Source organism: Heterocephalus glaber, unplaced genomic scaffold (assembly GCF_053883595.1).
Source record: "Heterocephalus glaber isolate CG9 unplaced genomic scaffold, H.glaber_assembly_v1.0 deba00001553, whole genome shotgun sequence".
Lineage (NCBI taxonomy): Eukaryota > Metazoa > Chordata > Mammalia > Rodentia > Bathyergidae > Heterocephalus > Heterocephalus glaber.
The window spans coordinates 14,239,482-14,254,062 of NW_028258344.1; the positions used below are offsets into that span (position 1 = coordinate 14,239,482).

The window sequence follows — 14,581 nt, forward strand, 5'->3', positions numbered from 1 at the left end:
TAGTTACAGCAAGCACATTTATTTATTCTTTAGTATGGAATTTAATTGTAGAGTTCACTTAAAGTAAGACAATATTCTTATTGTTATGAATTATGTATTATAGATTTTTGATAGGTACATAAACATGAAATACACCACAAATTTATCAAACCACAATGTATTTAAAACTACACTCGACACTGGGGTGTAATAAAGTAAGATCCTGGACTTTATTAGACTTATAACCCAGTTAGGGAAACCAAATTCTTATATAAAACCAAACTAATAATAATTTCAACTTGGTTCAAAATTATGTATATTTATAGTTACTACTGTGAAATTTTGCCCCCCGAATCTATTAACTACATGGAGTAAAATTACAAATAATACATCCTTTGATATAGTAAACAAGATTTGACTTCTCTGCAGCATCAGATATTTTTGTAATTACTGGCTTAAAAATAAGTGCCTTTGCTTCAAGAGTTCAAGGATATTTTTCTAAGGATTGTGTCATAGGTGGACTTGGAAAGAAGTGGCAGGCCCCATAGCCAGCAGTCATTACAATAGAGTCTTCCTTATCTGCCTCCCTGTCGCCCAGTCTCCTACCACCTTCTTAACAGCTGTGAAGAGAAGTGTTCAGTGGTGTCCAGAAGAAGAGAATGATATAGAAGGTCAGGGAAATGTCATGTCAGTGGCAGCTGAGTTGAATTGTCAAAGCCGGAGTATAGAAACCTTTCAAATTGTCCAGAACCTGTACATAGATGCAATGGCAATATGGACAAGAAAATAAAATTCACCTTAGGGAGGGAGAAGGAGATTTAATACATCTGGAGGAAAATAATTAGAAGCCCAGATAATCAATTGCAGCGCGCTTCCAGGAAATGTAATATCGAAAGAAGCGAAGGGTGATTACAAATGAGTCTCAATGTCACAAGGCAAGAAGAAAGGCTACAACGAGTGCAGCTGACAGCCCTGGGTGCTGATCACAACGCCAGGGTCCCGTCTCTCTGGAACAAGTGTGATGGGTAATGACACATCTGGAATCCTGAGCACGTTTTCACACTCCATTAACACAAAGACACCAAAAACCTGGAGAGACTTCTGAAGCCTATAACAAGGGCTATGAAGAGACTTGAAGGAGTCGTTTATAAGGGAAGGATTAAGGCAGAGGGTAATAGCCATGGCAATGGGCAGAAAATAGTGCAAAATAACCTAAAAAGTAAAACAATGAGGAAAGGGTAAGACTGACTTGATGTGACTGTTTTAAGGGGGGAAAAAAACCACCAAAAGTAGCAGGAAACATTTAAAAACTGATTAAGCAGGAAGATGTAAGGCAAATGAGGGGATCTGTTTCCACAAAATAAGCCATATTGGGGAGCAAAAAGTATGTCACCTTTCAAGGGATGTTTTCAAATGTGCAGTGAAAACTCTAGAGCAAGATTTCCATGTGCTGCAGGATGGTAAACTATTTTAAAATCAGAAGGCAAAGGTAGAAAGAATAATAATAATGGTGATGCTCATAATAACATCAGGAGTAGCAGAATTTAATAAGCCCTTGTTATGAGCCTGCCAGACTCTGTTTTAAGTGCTTTACATACTGATTAACTCATTTTGTCCTCACAGCAGTCCTACGACTATTATGTTCTCATCAGAGAATGGAAGAGGGGAAGGGGGAGAGCTGACAAGTAGCAGTGCCACGATTTGAACCCAGGCAGGCTGGCTCTAGGATTTTATTCTATACCACTATGCTCTCTTACCTCTTCGAGAACAAGAAGACAGAGAAGGCGAATAAACCTCTGGGGATGTGGAGAAGGCCAAAGAGAGCCAGCCCAAGGTTATTAAGCACAAGTCTCCTGGAGCCTGTCCCCCTTGGCACTAACCACTGGTAGGGTGTGGCCCTGGTTCACCACCTGTGACTCCAAGTCACACTGAGTTTTGTCAGAACAGGAAAATCATCCTGTGGTTCCATGTGAAAAGCTCAAGTAGTCTCTGAAGATAAGAAGTATTCCTCTTGCACATGGTACAGAGGAGAATCCTGAGCATCTGATGCAAAACCCCCTTGGGCACTTTGTCCTGTCCCCATCAACCTACTCAGGGAGCAGGCAGGATCCTCCAGCACTGGGGGCTCAGCTGGCTGACCCTCCATTAGTTCACTCATTCACAGATTCAACCAGTGAACATTCAATACATCAATAAACACTGCCGAGTTTATCACTGGATAAGTTAAAGATTCAGATGTGTGTGCTTTAAGACTAATGCCAATAAAATGCTTTGATTCTGGAATCCATTTTGTCATCCAAAGCCAGTCTTTCCAGTACTGCTACCATTTGCCACAAGTGTATGAGGAAGCACCTGTAAACCCTGCTTCATGGCGCCAGAAGGAGCTTCAGTATGGAAGGCATCAGGCTGGCTACAGGACATGGTCTTTCCCAAAACAAAAGGTCGCAACATTATAAAAATCAGAAACCACCAGGGATTTAGCTCAGTGGTTCCAGCCCCTGCCTTGCAAGCACAAGGTCCTGAGTTCTATCCCCGGTACCAAAAAATAAATCAGAAACCTCAAATTTGCCTACATATATGTATGTATGTATCGGTATGCATGTGTGTGCACACAGACATATATCTACATATCCGTATATTTCATATATAATATGAAATAAAATTTTCTGGTTAATACAGCCAACAGTTTTACCTAGAATAGTGCTTTTTTATACCTGTTTTCTTAGTGTATCCGTGAAAATTATAAGTAGCACCCTCTTTCTCAAAACTATTCCAGTAATACATGTTTTGCCACCCTTCTGATATATATAAGGTATTGGAGGGCCGGGGATGTAGCTCAGTGGTTCTACCGCCTGCTTCGCAAGCACAAGGACCCAAGTTCAATCCCCGGTACCAAAAAAAAAAGGTATTGGACTTCAATATGCAACTTATTTTGTTCCTGAAATCTCACCTTCCTTTCTTTCTCTTTCCCCCCTTTCCTATTGTCATCTCCAGCAAAGGATCATGTTTTCAGTCTTTCTCTCAGAAGGGATCAGTCAGCCTGTTTCGTAGTGGCCTTTCTTAGATATGACATGCCAGTTTTGAATGTGAAGGCCTTCCAGGGGCCTTTTCAATGAATAGCGGTGTTTTTGTTGCACATAAACGTCTATTATACTATCATTCTATGAAATTAAGTGATCCATGTAGTAACTCTGTTACCAGAATTTATTAGCAATAATAGATATATATCCATAAAATATATATATACATAAACAGCCATGACATAAAAATGCAAAGTGACATGAAAACACTGACCATATCCCTAAAAACAGATTTTACCCATTCCCTGATTTGGAAAAATGTATATTCTTTCGATATGTGAAAACCAAGATAAGATTTTTTGGTAGTGTTTTTATAATTCACAACTCTCAAACAGTAAGTTAGGAAATTTATTTTGCCACAAAAACGAAACTTACAGTTTTTTAGTACTTGCCAAACAGTAGCACCCCAAATCTCACACTGGGTACTTCTCTGATGGTTACATTCACTTAACAAAAGAACATATTCTGGTTTTATTCCAGGAGGATCATAAGAAATAGATTCCCCAGAGTGTTATAATAATTATGGTGATTTTATTGAACCATAATCCATGTACTTTGGTGCTACTTATATTTATTCAAAAGGAAAATGTGTGTATGTCACTTTGCCAAAGGACTGGAGAAATTTTGGCATTGCTGTTGCCTAGATTAAATTTCATTTCACCATCTCTTTTTCAAGTCATAATTTCATATTTATGCATTTATTTGTGATTAATCATTTCACATGAGAAAATAACCCTTTTTTTTTTTTCCATTGCAGCCTTTTTTGGAAAATACCTCAATGAATATAATGGCAGCTATATCCCTCCTGGGTGGCGAGAATGGCTTGGATTAATCAAGAATTCTCGTTTCTATAATTACACTGTTTGTCGCAATGGCATCAAAGAAAAGCATGGATTTGATTATGCAAAGGTAATTTTCGGGCACTTTTACACTGCATCAATTTACTTTGTGCATAATGGGGAAAAGCCATTTTCAGTGAGTTAAACTATCCACAAGATTGCCTTCTATGTTCTCACAGTGTTAGAATAAGAAATTTTAAGGTAATTTTCAACTCCAGCAAGAAAAAGATTCTAAAGGAACACTGCCTCTGTATAGTGATCCCCCTTCATTAGTCTGAAAAGCAATCAGCCTTTGATGAAAGTATCATCAAGGAAATGATAGATCATCTATTCTGTCTTACAATAATTTTTGTTTTTCTCTCTCTGGAGGACTTGTCCACATAATCAAATGTTCATCTTTGTACTGTTTTGCTTTTCGGTAGGGTGAAAGTATATTTTGCTGGTGGCTTGAGATTTAGATGTAAAAGTAAGATCAGACAAGTGCAGTAATTAAAGGTTAAGAAACCACATTCCTTGTCTGACCAAGCTTAGTATATGTGACAAGCACACCTGCCCCATGGCAGTGAGAGTCCACAGAAGTTTTTAAGGCTATCACTCTTACAATTTCTAAATCAGGTCACAGAAACTGAAATTGACCCACCCCATGGTTTTCTAACACGCAGATCCTAGAGTTGACTTAGAAATTCACAGAAGTGTTAAATTGCGCACTTAAATTTAAAGGTTTTTTTCTCAGATCATAAGTGCAAAAGGGAAAATACCTTTGAATTTAGCTTGTTAATTTGCCTACTATATTCCTTTCCCTACTTTCCCTTCTAGCCATACCATCTCTTCCTCATTTACCTACAGGAAGTCAAGAATTGGCTCTATGTAGCAGCCCTTCCTGACAGGGTAGAGAACTTGGTAGAAACAAAAGAAGGAATTTAATTTAATGTTGTTGGCCTGATTTGAGCACAGGGGACTTAGAGGGAGATAAGGTATAAGTCCTGATCTTTCATACCCTTTAGAAAACAATGAATGCAAATGAATTCACAGACATTGCTAAACAGGCTTCTAGGCTCATCAGAATTGAGAGTGCCAGGGACCTTTGAGGCAAATTTCAGTAACTTTCTAATTTTTTAAGATGAACAAAAAGCAGCCTAGAGCAGGCCCACCAATCTCAGACCCTAGGTCATTTCCCCAGTTGTGGACACAATCATAGCGTGAACACAGTGTGTGCCACATGCGCTAATTGTCCCTGTTATCAGTTTCTAGCTGTAGGGATGCTTTTCATGCTCCTTGTTCAAGCTATTAACCTTTTTCATCCCCTGTTGCCCTAAGGAGAGCAAAGTAATCAAGCTTCTCTCCAAATACTAAATCAGCGTAACTTGCTCATTATCACAGCTGATTAAGTGTCGAAGACAACTGTGTCTGAAAAGAATAGATATCTTTTTTTTTTTTGTAGCGGGGAAAGAAATTAAAAAGATACTCTCGTGGAAGAAGGGGACAACCTGTGGACTTGTCCTAACAATGATATGTGACACAGATTTTGTCCCTCTAGCATTGCTTTTGCAGCTGTTCTGGTCCTTAAATCCACAACATGTGACCGGTCATGGCTAGAACCCTTTGACATTGTGAACATTGCCTGGGACTCTCTGAATAAAGTTCATACTGGAGCTCCAGGCCAGTGACACACACTTAGAGGAAGCAGGTGGTTGAATGTAAATTTTCATCTTTTCTTTCCTTTTCATCCCGTTCCCTCCCTCCCTCCCCCGCACCACTTGCATCAGTCCCCCCTGGCTGGGGTTAAGTCATTTTCTTGGCAAGTCAGGCTCTAATCCCTGCAGCTGTATTGCTTTAGTTGTACAATTAACACAGCCCAATCTGTAGGAAATCAGCCACTCCCCGTATTTAAGTGTTTCAAGTAAATTAATTTATAAAATGCTGCAGCTTTCCTCTGTGCTCCCAGATTTGGGCCTCGATTTTGCTTAGCAGCAAAGTTGTGTTATTCCCTCAGGTGAATTTTTAATTTGAAGAAAAGATCTTTTCTTGTATTTTGCATTTGTGTGTGCATGCGTGAGTGTGTGTGTGTGTGTGTGTGTGTGCTGCAACTGGAGTGTGGGTGTGGGTGTGGGTGCTTCCTGCCCTTGAAGTAATTAAATTTTTTGCCAATGAATTACATCAATGAAACCTGAGAATGAAATATGTATCCGGTGTTTCATGTGTTCTAGCACTTGTATTGCCGGGTCAGATCATTGTCTTGGGCAAATACAATTTGTCTTTTCTTCTTCCCTAATTGGTAAATTGTCCATTGCTTAAAATATATATATATGTAATTTTTGCATGTTACTAAGCCAGCAGACTTAGAAATTAACTGGCAACTGATTTTCTCTTTTCTTGAAGATGTTTAGTTGCCTTGAGAGGTATCATTTCCTTTCTTGTTTTAGATTTTATCTCTTCATTCAGTGAGTTGCTTCTGAAGAAAGTAGTATTCAAATGTGAACTGATGAATGTCACCTTTTGTAATTTTTGTTTTGTGTCAAATGTATGTTTCAGGACTACTTCACAGACTTAATCACTAACGAGAGCATTAATTACTTCAAAATGTCTAAGAGAATGTATCCCCATAGGCCCATTATGATGGTGATCAGCCATGCTGCGCCCCACGGCCCAGAGGACTCAGCCCCACAGTTTTCAAAACTGTACCCCAATGCCTCCCAACACATGTGAGTAATAGCGTCAACACTGCTCCCTGCCAAACATGGCCCTTTTTTTTTCTCCCCACCCTGATACTCACCTTTACTCCATTTCTTTTCCTACTGCGTATCAACAAGACAGAGATGTCAGCATCCACCATGACCAGATGATAACCTCAGTGCCGGCCCAGAGCAGCCTTGTCTGAAATACAGAGCCCTGCCTAGGTGGTGTGATTAGGAACCACATTTGAAACATTTACAAGTAACTGAAAAGGAAGAGGCACACATCGGGTGAATGGGGGCAGTTTTTACCTAGTGCTTCCTGTTGTTGTCTTAAATAATATTCAGGAGTCAGGCCTAAGAATAATAAAGGTCAAAGGGCATGCTTTTCCTAGCAGCAGAGTGGCCACCCAGGGCTGGCTCTAGAAGCGTGAGTTTATTTTCCAGGCGAATGCTAGAGCAGCTTTGCTGCAGATGTGCAATTAGAATTGCTGCAGAAGCAGCTTGAGTGGCTTGCCCAAGAGGCCTTCTTAGGTCATGGCTTTAAAATAACCAGTGTTTCTCTCGGAGAGGTGGGTCTCGGGGAGGAGGGGCCAGGAGGCACAGGGGAGAGGGCTGAGAAGGAGAGAAGAGAGCTGCAGTGTGCCACAAATTCTCACTAGCCAAGGGTGGAAAAGTCTAGATATCTTGACAAGAAAAAACGTGGCTTTGTTGACTCTCAACACAATTTCTTTCCAACCGTTGTAACCAATGTGCAGTGCTCCACACAGACACTGGCTCTGCAGAAAGCTTGGCATTAGAAAGGCAGGGAGCAGGGACTTGATGTCTGTTTCTTTTAATCACTAAAATCCCAGACTCACTTCTTAATCTACTTGTGCTTAAATACTACCCGTCTGCATCCACAGTGATTTTCTAGACAAGATCCCTGATAGAAAGAAATTTATAAAAGTCAATAAGTAACCACTCTAGTTGCCAATTCTTGGAAAATTTTTCTCTTTATATTCTTATTTTGATTTTATTAAAACTAACTCACTGATGATTCCTAGTCAGGATTATATAGATCATTTTTCACATATCAAGTGATTCAGACTAGAAAGAAGATCAGAGCTGAACTTTGACAGGAACTAAAAATACATGGAAAGCCAAGCCCCCAAAAGTTGGAAGATGAAAGTTATTTTATTGCATGAAATATGCTCAGTATATGAGGAGGGTTTCCCCAGCACCTGGGAAATCTGATCTAGATGAGCCATTGTGTTTTGGAATCAACTCCCTAGGCAGAAACATAAGCCTGTGAAAATCTCACCCTACGTATAACTGTGCAAATAAATTCATGAATGAAGCCACGTGGCAAGCAGCTCTCTGTTTGAGCTCAGTTACAAATTTAGTAACCAGCTGACTCAGTGAAAGGAAAAGGTCTTACAAGATCTTCAGCGTTTCTTCAATACCCCAAAACCCACCTTTTCCCTTTTTTTTTTTTTTTAATCAGAAGACACTTTGTGTACCTTCCTTTGTTGCATTAGTGGAATCCCAGCCTAAGGTAACAGTCTACAACCATAAGCCTGACAGGTGGTTCCCTGAGTTTGAGGGGAAAGGGTTGATAATATATGGTGTTTTATGGTTCCTTAGAAGTCAGCCTGCCTTTGAAGCTTCAAGGCAAGGTCTTCAGCCTAGGGGAAAATCAGCTGCAGGTCAAGAGGTTCTCAAAGCCCCGTTGCATGTACAGAAAATTAACGGCATGAGGAGGGAAATCTGCAGAATTCTCAGGGCCTCAGACAATAGCTTTGAAGAAAGCATCTCTGATTTCAACAATTAAAAATTTTATTTCATTCCACTAGGATTTATAAGTGCTGCCTGTGTTACTATACAGTTCAGAAGAAAGATAGTCCTGAGGAAGACACAATGTTAGCATTTAGGAGCCAATAAGTTAGAACAGGGATTGGCATGCTGGGGCCCATTGTCCAAATCCAGCTTGCCACCAGGTTCTGGTAATAAAAATTTATGGAAACATAGCCATGCTCATTCATTTGTATATCGCTTCTAGCTGCTTTCAGGATACAAGAAAGAGCCAAATGGAGTAGATGTGGCAGATACCATGTGACCAGAAAAGCCTAAAATATTTATTATTTGATCCTCAATGGAATAATTCTTCCATGACCCCTCTTCTAGAGGGAAGAGGAGGAAGTGTCTGGTTAATTATATCACTGGGAGTACCAGCAGTGGCAAGCATAGGGCAGGCTTTCATGGAGCTGTGGGACTCTGAATGAAAAACCATTCACATCTTTTGGGAGAACCGGAAAAACGTCATGGACCAAGAGGCATTCAAAGGGTCCTCAAAGGATAGGGAAAATGTTTGCAGAAGATTCTGCAGACCTTGGGTATATAGGGACTGGGTATGGCACAGTCAAAAATCACCATAAACGTGGGAAATATAACATGTGACCTAGGAACTGGAGCACGGCATACACATTAAGCAACAGGGATAACGCTTGAAAGGTAAACAGCAAAATATTGAGACTTCAGTGAGTTTGTATGTAACTGTAAACACAAGGTCACTGGAGGCTAGTAAGTAGAAAAATAACAAAAAATTAGGGGACTTGATCTTTTCCTTACAAATAGACTATTATTCCTTCTTAGTTCAAGTGAACCAGCCATGCCTTTACCATTGACTTTACAGAGCAAAACTTACACATGGTAGAGTGAAAGTGTTCAGGCCTTCCAGGTTAAGAACCCTGTTCTCCTGTCTCAACTGTACTCACCAAGCCTTAGAGCAGTTTTTTAAGCCTTTCCGAACCTCCATGGTCTTACCTATAAAATGGGGATAATACCAGCATCTTGATGTGATGTCATGAACAAAAATTTAGAGAGACAACATAGGTAAAGTCTCTACCTATGGGCCTGGGACATAGAGGTTACCCCAGAAATATTAATCTTGTCGATCTTTTCTGTTACAATGAACAATATATAGCTGCCAATTTATGGTCTTTTTTGACCCACAAAAAAGTGCAGTTCCATACAGTTCAAGTTAAGGTTTAGGGGAAGCAGCTAGGCAAGTCACAAGTGGCTGCTTATCCACTGTGCCACGGCAGAGCTCCTGACCACCTAAGGCTATGTTGTGATGAGCCTGTGCACCTGGCCATTGAAAATAAACGGGGTAAGGGCGGGGATTCAGCACAGTGCTTCTGCCGCCTGCCTCGCAAGCTCAAAGTCCTGAGTGCAATCCCTGGTATTAAAAAAATAGATAAATAAAAATAAACAGGATAAGCAGCCGTCAAGGCTGTGTTAGCTTTTCCAGGTGCACATGTGTGTGGTGGATGAATACTGCTTCTCACAGAAAATGAAAATTCACATGGTTGGTGGGGTAATTCAGCTTCTCTTTGCCACTAAGCCTCGGGCTTTGAGCACCTAGAGCATGGAGAGCCGCCCTGTCTCCAGCAGGCTCTGGGAGCCTTGAATTCCTGGCATCTCTGTTGTGAAGGTCTCTCCAGCTGCTGCTGGAGGAAGGGGCTGGAGGGAGGGAGTGTGCATCCCATGGGGCAGCTTGTGAGTGTGCAGGTTCAGAGTTCAGTCCTCAGACAAAAGGAGTGAGGCAAATTGAAGACAAGCTGCCAATTGTGGCGCACTGAGCTACTGAATGGCCAGCTTCCTTGGTGAAAACATGAGCAACACATTTAAGCAGTGGCATGCAAGAAGTTAAGTACTGTACAAAACAACTTGGCAGGCCTTGGGAAAACAGCAAGGAGCTGTAGACTCTCCTGTTGCAGGAAGCTAATAATGTGAACTTTTGCTTTAGGTCCTCTTCCTTGGTGGTCAACCCTCATCCGATCCCTTTCATCCAGCCTTGGGTTATAGCTCTCTGACCTTCACAGCCTGGAGTGAAGGTATCATGTTTCCATGGAGTCTGCCATTCCCAACAAAGGCAGGAAGCCAGTTCAGTATGGCGTGTTGGCTTAACAGACTGAGGGGAGAGGTTATGCCCGTGAGCTAAGTATGATGGCAGATTATCAGTCACATGGGGGTACTGTTGTATCACATGGTAGCTTAGCCACTCACAGCCTCTGAGAAATCAAAGGAAGTCTCTGCCATAAAAATACAAACAGGGCCGGGGATTTAGCTCAGTGGCACTGCACCTGCCTTGCAGGTGCAAGATCCTGAGTTTAATCCCCTGTACCAAAAAAAAAAAGTACAAACAATAGGGGCAGAGAATGTGGCTCAGTTGATAGAGTGCTTGCCTAGCATGCCCAAGGCCCTGGGTTTGATCCCCAGCATTTTCAAAAGAAGAAAATACCTACAGTGATTCTTACCATAAAGCCCTTCACTATGGCCAAGACCCTACCAGACTTCTCAGTGTTATTTTTCCAGTAGCATTAAGAATGCATATCCTCACCTACTTGTTCTTCCTGCCTCAGTGATGTAAGAGGACACACACTGGAGAGTTAGAAGGTGTGCTTGTCACCCACCTGCGAACTATGCCCCTGACAACTTGGGGGGGGGGGGTTGTTCCAGTTCAACAGTTGTTGCTAACCATAATTGGAGCACACATAGAGGTTCAAACCTAAAAATTCAGTAGAATAATCCGTGTCTCAACTGGTAAGAACTACTGTGAAAACAGAACTTTTGGATAAACAGTAATCAAAGGGGACATATCTTTGCATAAGCCACTGGACAAAATTTTTCAACTTTTTCTCCTGTTAGCTAAAGCTGGAAAAAAATGTCTTGCCTTAAAAAGAATTTGTACTCTTACTCTTTTCATCCACAAATACATGAAAAGATGGCATCCAGTTGAAGATGACAAATTCTAAATTCTCCATGCAAATTTCTGACTTGGTCAGAACTAACTGCTCCCTTTTCTATAGTTCTACTTTATTCTTCTCTCTTTTATTTACTACGATACCCCTGCTTACCCAGGTCCCGGAAGTTCAGCCGCACAACACTAGAGGGCAGCATTCAAATAGAATGTCATGCGAAATTTGCCCTGAGTTGTGTGAGGCAGCTTTGTCCTGAAGCAGAGACAAAAGTGTTTTATCTCTGCCTCCCAGGGCCTGGTAAGCTTGGCTCCTGACATGGTAGTTGCCTACTTTATTTTTATTTACCATATGGGTAATGTTAATCTCACCAGCTAGCTGGCATTAAAACATTTTTTTACCATTGTTTCAAAATATTTCAACAAGAAGTTTCATAAATTAAAAGGGCACCCAGAGATACCCTAACTCTATAATTTTTTAAATTTAAAAATGAAAACTCAAAGTCTTTTTTTTTTTAATGAAAGCCCAGGGGCTTTCTCCAGGACCTGTGAATAGTTGGGACCAAAGTGGAACCAAAACTCAATTTTCTCAGACCTAGTTCATCCTACTAGTTCATCCACCATCACACCACCTGTCCTCAGCTCCCCTCACTGCCACTGAGTGTCAGAGGGATCCCTATGTATTCGCTCAGTTCTAATGGGTGGCTTCAGCATCATCAAAAGGCTTTTCAAATGATTTTTATTATATGCCTGTAGTTAAGATGACGTGGTCTTATTGTACATCCATTCAAATGCTACCTACCTAAAGACATTTGCAGTCAGGAGAGAAATAGCTCCATAAAGTCAGTTAAGTGTGTTCAATTTTAGTGAAAACAAAGATAGTGTGGGTTGGAAAATTCAGTACAGAATTTCCATTTTAATACTTTGAGTGTGTGTCTTAAATCTGTATAACTGCCTTGTTCTGGGAATTGAGGCCTATTTCACTTCTCAGTGAATGATAGCCCTGCCACCAGTGTCCTTTGAGGCTTCGATCAGTAGTTTGTGTTGTTGTTGGGGGCTAAATAACAAATGAAAAAAATGTTCAGATATAAAGCACAGAAATACATAAATTTTCACTGGAATGACAGCAAAGGCCATCAGCAGTAAAAATGAACCTCTAAGTTTTTGCAACTCCCTAAAATAGGTAACACATGCATTTCTTGAGATTATTCTTTGCTACTAAATTGGTATCCTAAAACACTCATCAAAAAGAAAGATGACATTATGGATTTTTTTTTTCAGAGTTCTTATTCCTAGTTTTTGTCAGACAATGCTGGAAAGAAAATCAACCCCCTTCCCCCCAGAAGTGACATAATGATAAAGATAGAATTTAAAATGCAGTGATCGGGTATCTGTGATCCAGAGTGCTGAGTAACAGTTTCAAAAGAGCAACAACCAAAGAAAGGCAGAGTGTAGGGATGCCTAGCTGGGAAAAGTTACAACTTCTACATACCTGAGTGGTCTGTAGAGGAACAGTCCATTTCCCTGGGAGGCTGTGCTGGGTAGAGTAACGCCCTCACCAACAGACAATGGACAGTTTACCTGCCTGGGCCAGGCACGAGTGACCACCTCCCTCACACATTTTCTTTCTCCTTTTCCATAGTGGGGCAGGAACCCAGAGGTGCTCTACTGCTGCACTACAGCCCATCCCCACCCCTTTTAATTTTTTATTTTGAGACAGGACCTCACTAAGTTGCCCAGGCTTTCTGGGAATGTGCAACTCTTCTGCCTCAGCCTCCCACCTAACTGGGGTTACAGGCAGGTGACACCACACCTGGCAGATTTTCTTTTAAGGAAAGCAATAGAAATTTTAAAAATTACTATCTGGCCCTTTGTCCTCTTCTTGATTTTAGCATCAGCCAGTGTTAACTACCCTTTCACTGACACACCCACTGTGGCTTGGACCAGGGTCAGATTTTGTTCTGTTTTGCAACAAAAATCCACATTCAGCAGTGGGTGGGAAACATTTGAATGGGAAGCAGAAGCTACTGATTGTTTTGTTTTGGTTTGGTTTTTTGGTACCGGGGATCGAACTCAGGTCTTTGCACTTGCAAGGCAGGTGGCGGAACCACTGAGCTAAATCCCTGGCCCGAAGCTACTGCTTGTTTATTCACAGGGCCTCACTGTGTACCCTGGGCTGGCTTTGAACCTGTAATCCTCTTGGCTCAGTCTCCCAACTGTGCCACCACCCTCATGTGCCATCACACCTGGCTCCCCTGATATTTTAAGTAGGGAGAAAGGCTCAGGATTTGGAGGACTTACTCTTGATAGATGAAATGTGTACATCAGTTCTTCTTTCTGTGGCTGAGATTTTGAGGTGCTTTGTGGTACCGTGGTTCATGACTCAGGTCAGTGTGACATAAAGGGAGCACCTTTGAGAGCTAGCATTTCTATGCACTTCAACTTTCACTTGTAAAATGGAAAAAAGATGCCCTAATGAGCTTTTAAGCTCTCTTGCCTACCTATCAAAAGGGAATGATGTGGGCCCATAATTTGCTCTCTAGTGTCATGGAAATCTCTCTTAATTTGATCATCACAAGAACTCTTCAAAGTTGTCATTCTCATTATATAGATGAGGAGAGTAAGCCCTAAATCAAAAAGAAAATCTTATCCAGAATCACAAACTAATAAGTAGCAGAGTTGGGATGCAAATTTGGATCCAATTCCAAAGCGTTAAGGAGTAACTGAATATGTAGTTTTTCCGCTTTTAAGCTAAAACAGCTCCCAGCTCCTTTCCATGGCCTGTGTTCCAGCTGACAGCTCCAGGCCCTGTTTGAATATTTTTAAGTCAATCCTTAGTTAGGGGAACAAGCCTTAATTATCACTGGAGGACGGAAGGCTGCATCTTCAAGGAATTTGGCAGACCTCAGCAGGAGGCAACCACAGGTCTTTGGCAAAAGATCACTTTTCACCAGCATTGTCAGTTCCAGCAAGACCTTCCACCTGCAGGTCCTGAACAGCTGCTGTTCTCAGGGAAGCGGTGGCAGTCTGTCTTCGTATAAAAGGCAGATGCACTCCCCCGCTCCCTGCCACCCACTGGGATTCCACCTGGGACTTCATCTCCAGAACTGGAGATCATTTCCCAGATCCAGAAATTAAGAAAAATAAATGGGGAGGAGAGGACAACAGGCCCTGAACTCTCCCTTTTAATATAAGCCAGATTTAACATGTGTCATTCTATAAACCTGGGAGTCCAATTTGAGGCTTGTAATTTACTGCAACCTTCCCAGT

The 14,581-nt window shown here is 41.3% G+C and overlaps 1 protein-coding gene across 1 annotated transcript in view; it reads left to right on the forward strand.

The window, feature by feature from the left end:
- Window positions 1–14,581, forward strand: part of Sulf1 (sulfatase 1) — a 156,577-nt gene that overhangs the window by 93,144 nt on the left and 48,852 nt on the right. Inside the window, 2 exon segments of the mRNA XM_087190436.1 lie at window positions 3,817–3,968; window positions 6,431–6,600. Of these exon segments, the coding sequence (XP_087046562.1) occupies window positions 3,817–3,968; window positions 6,431–6,600 (322 nt within the window).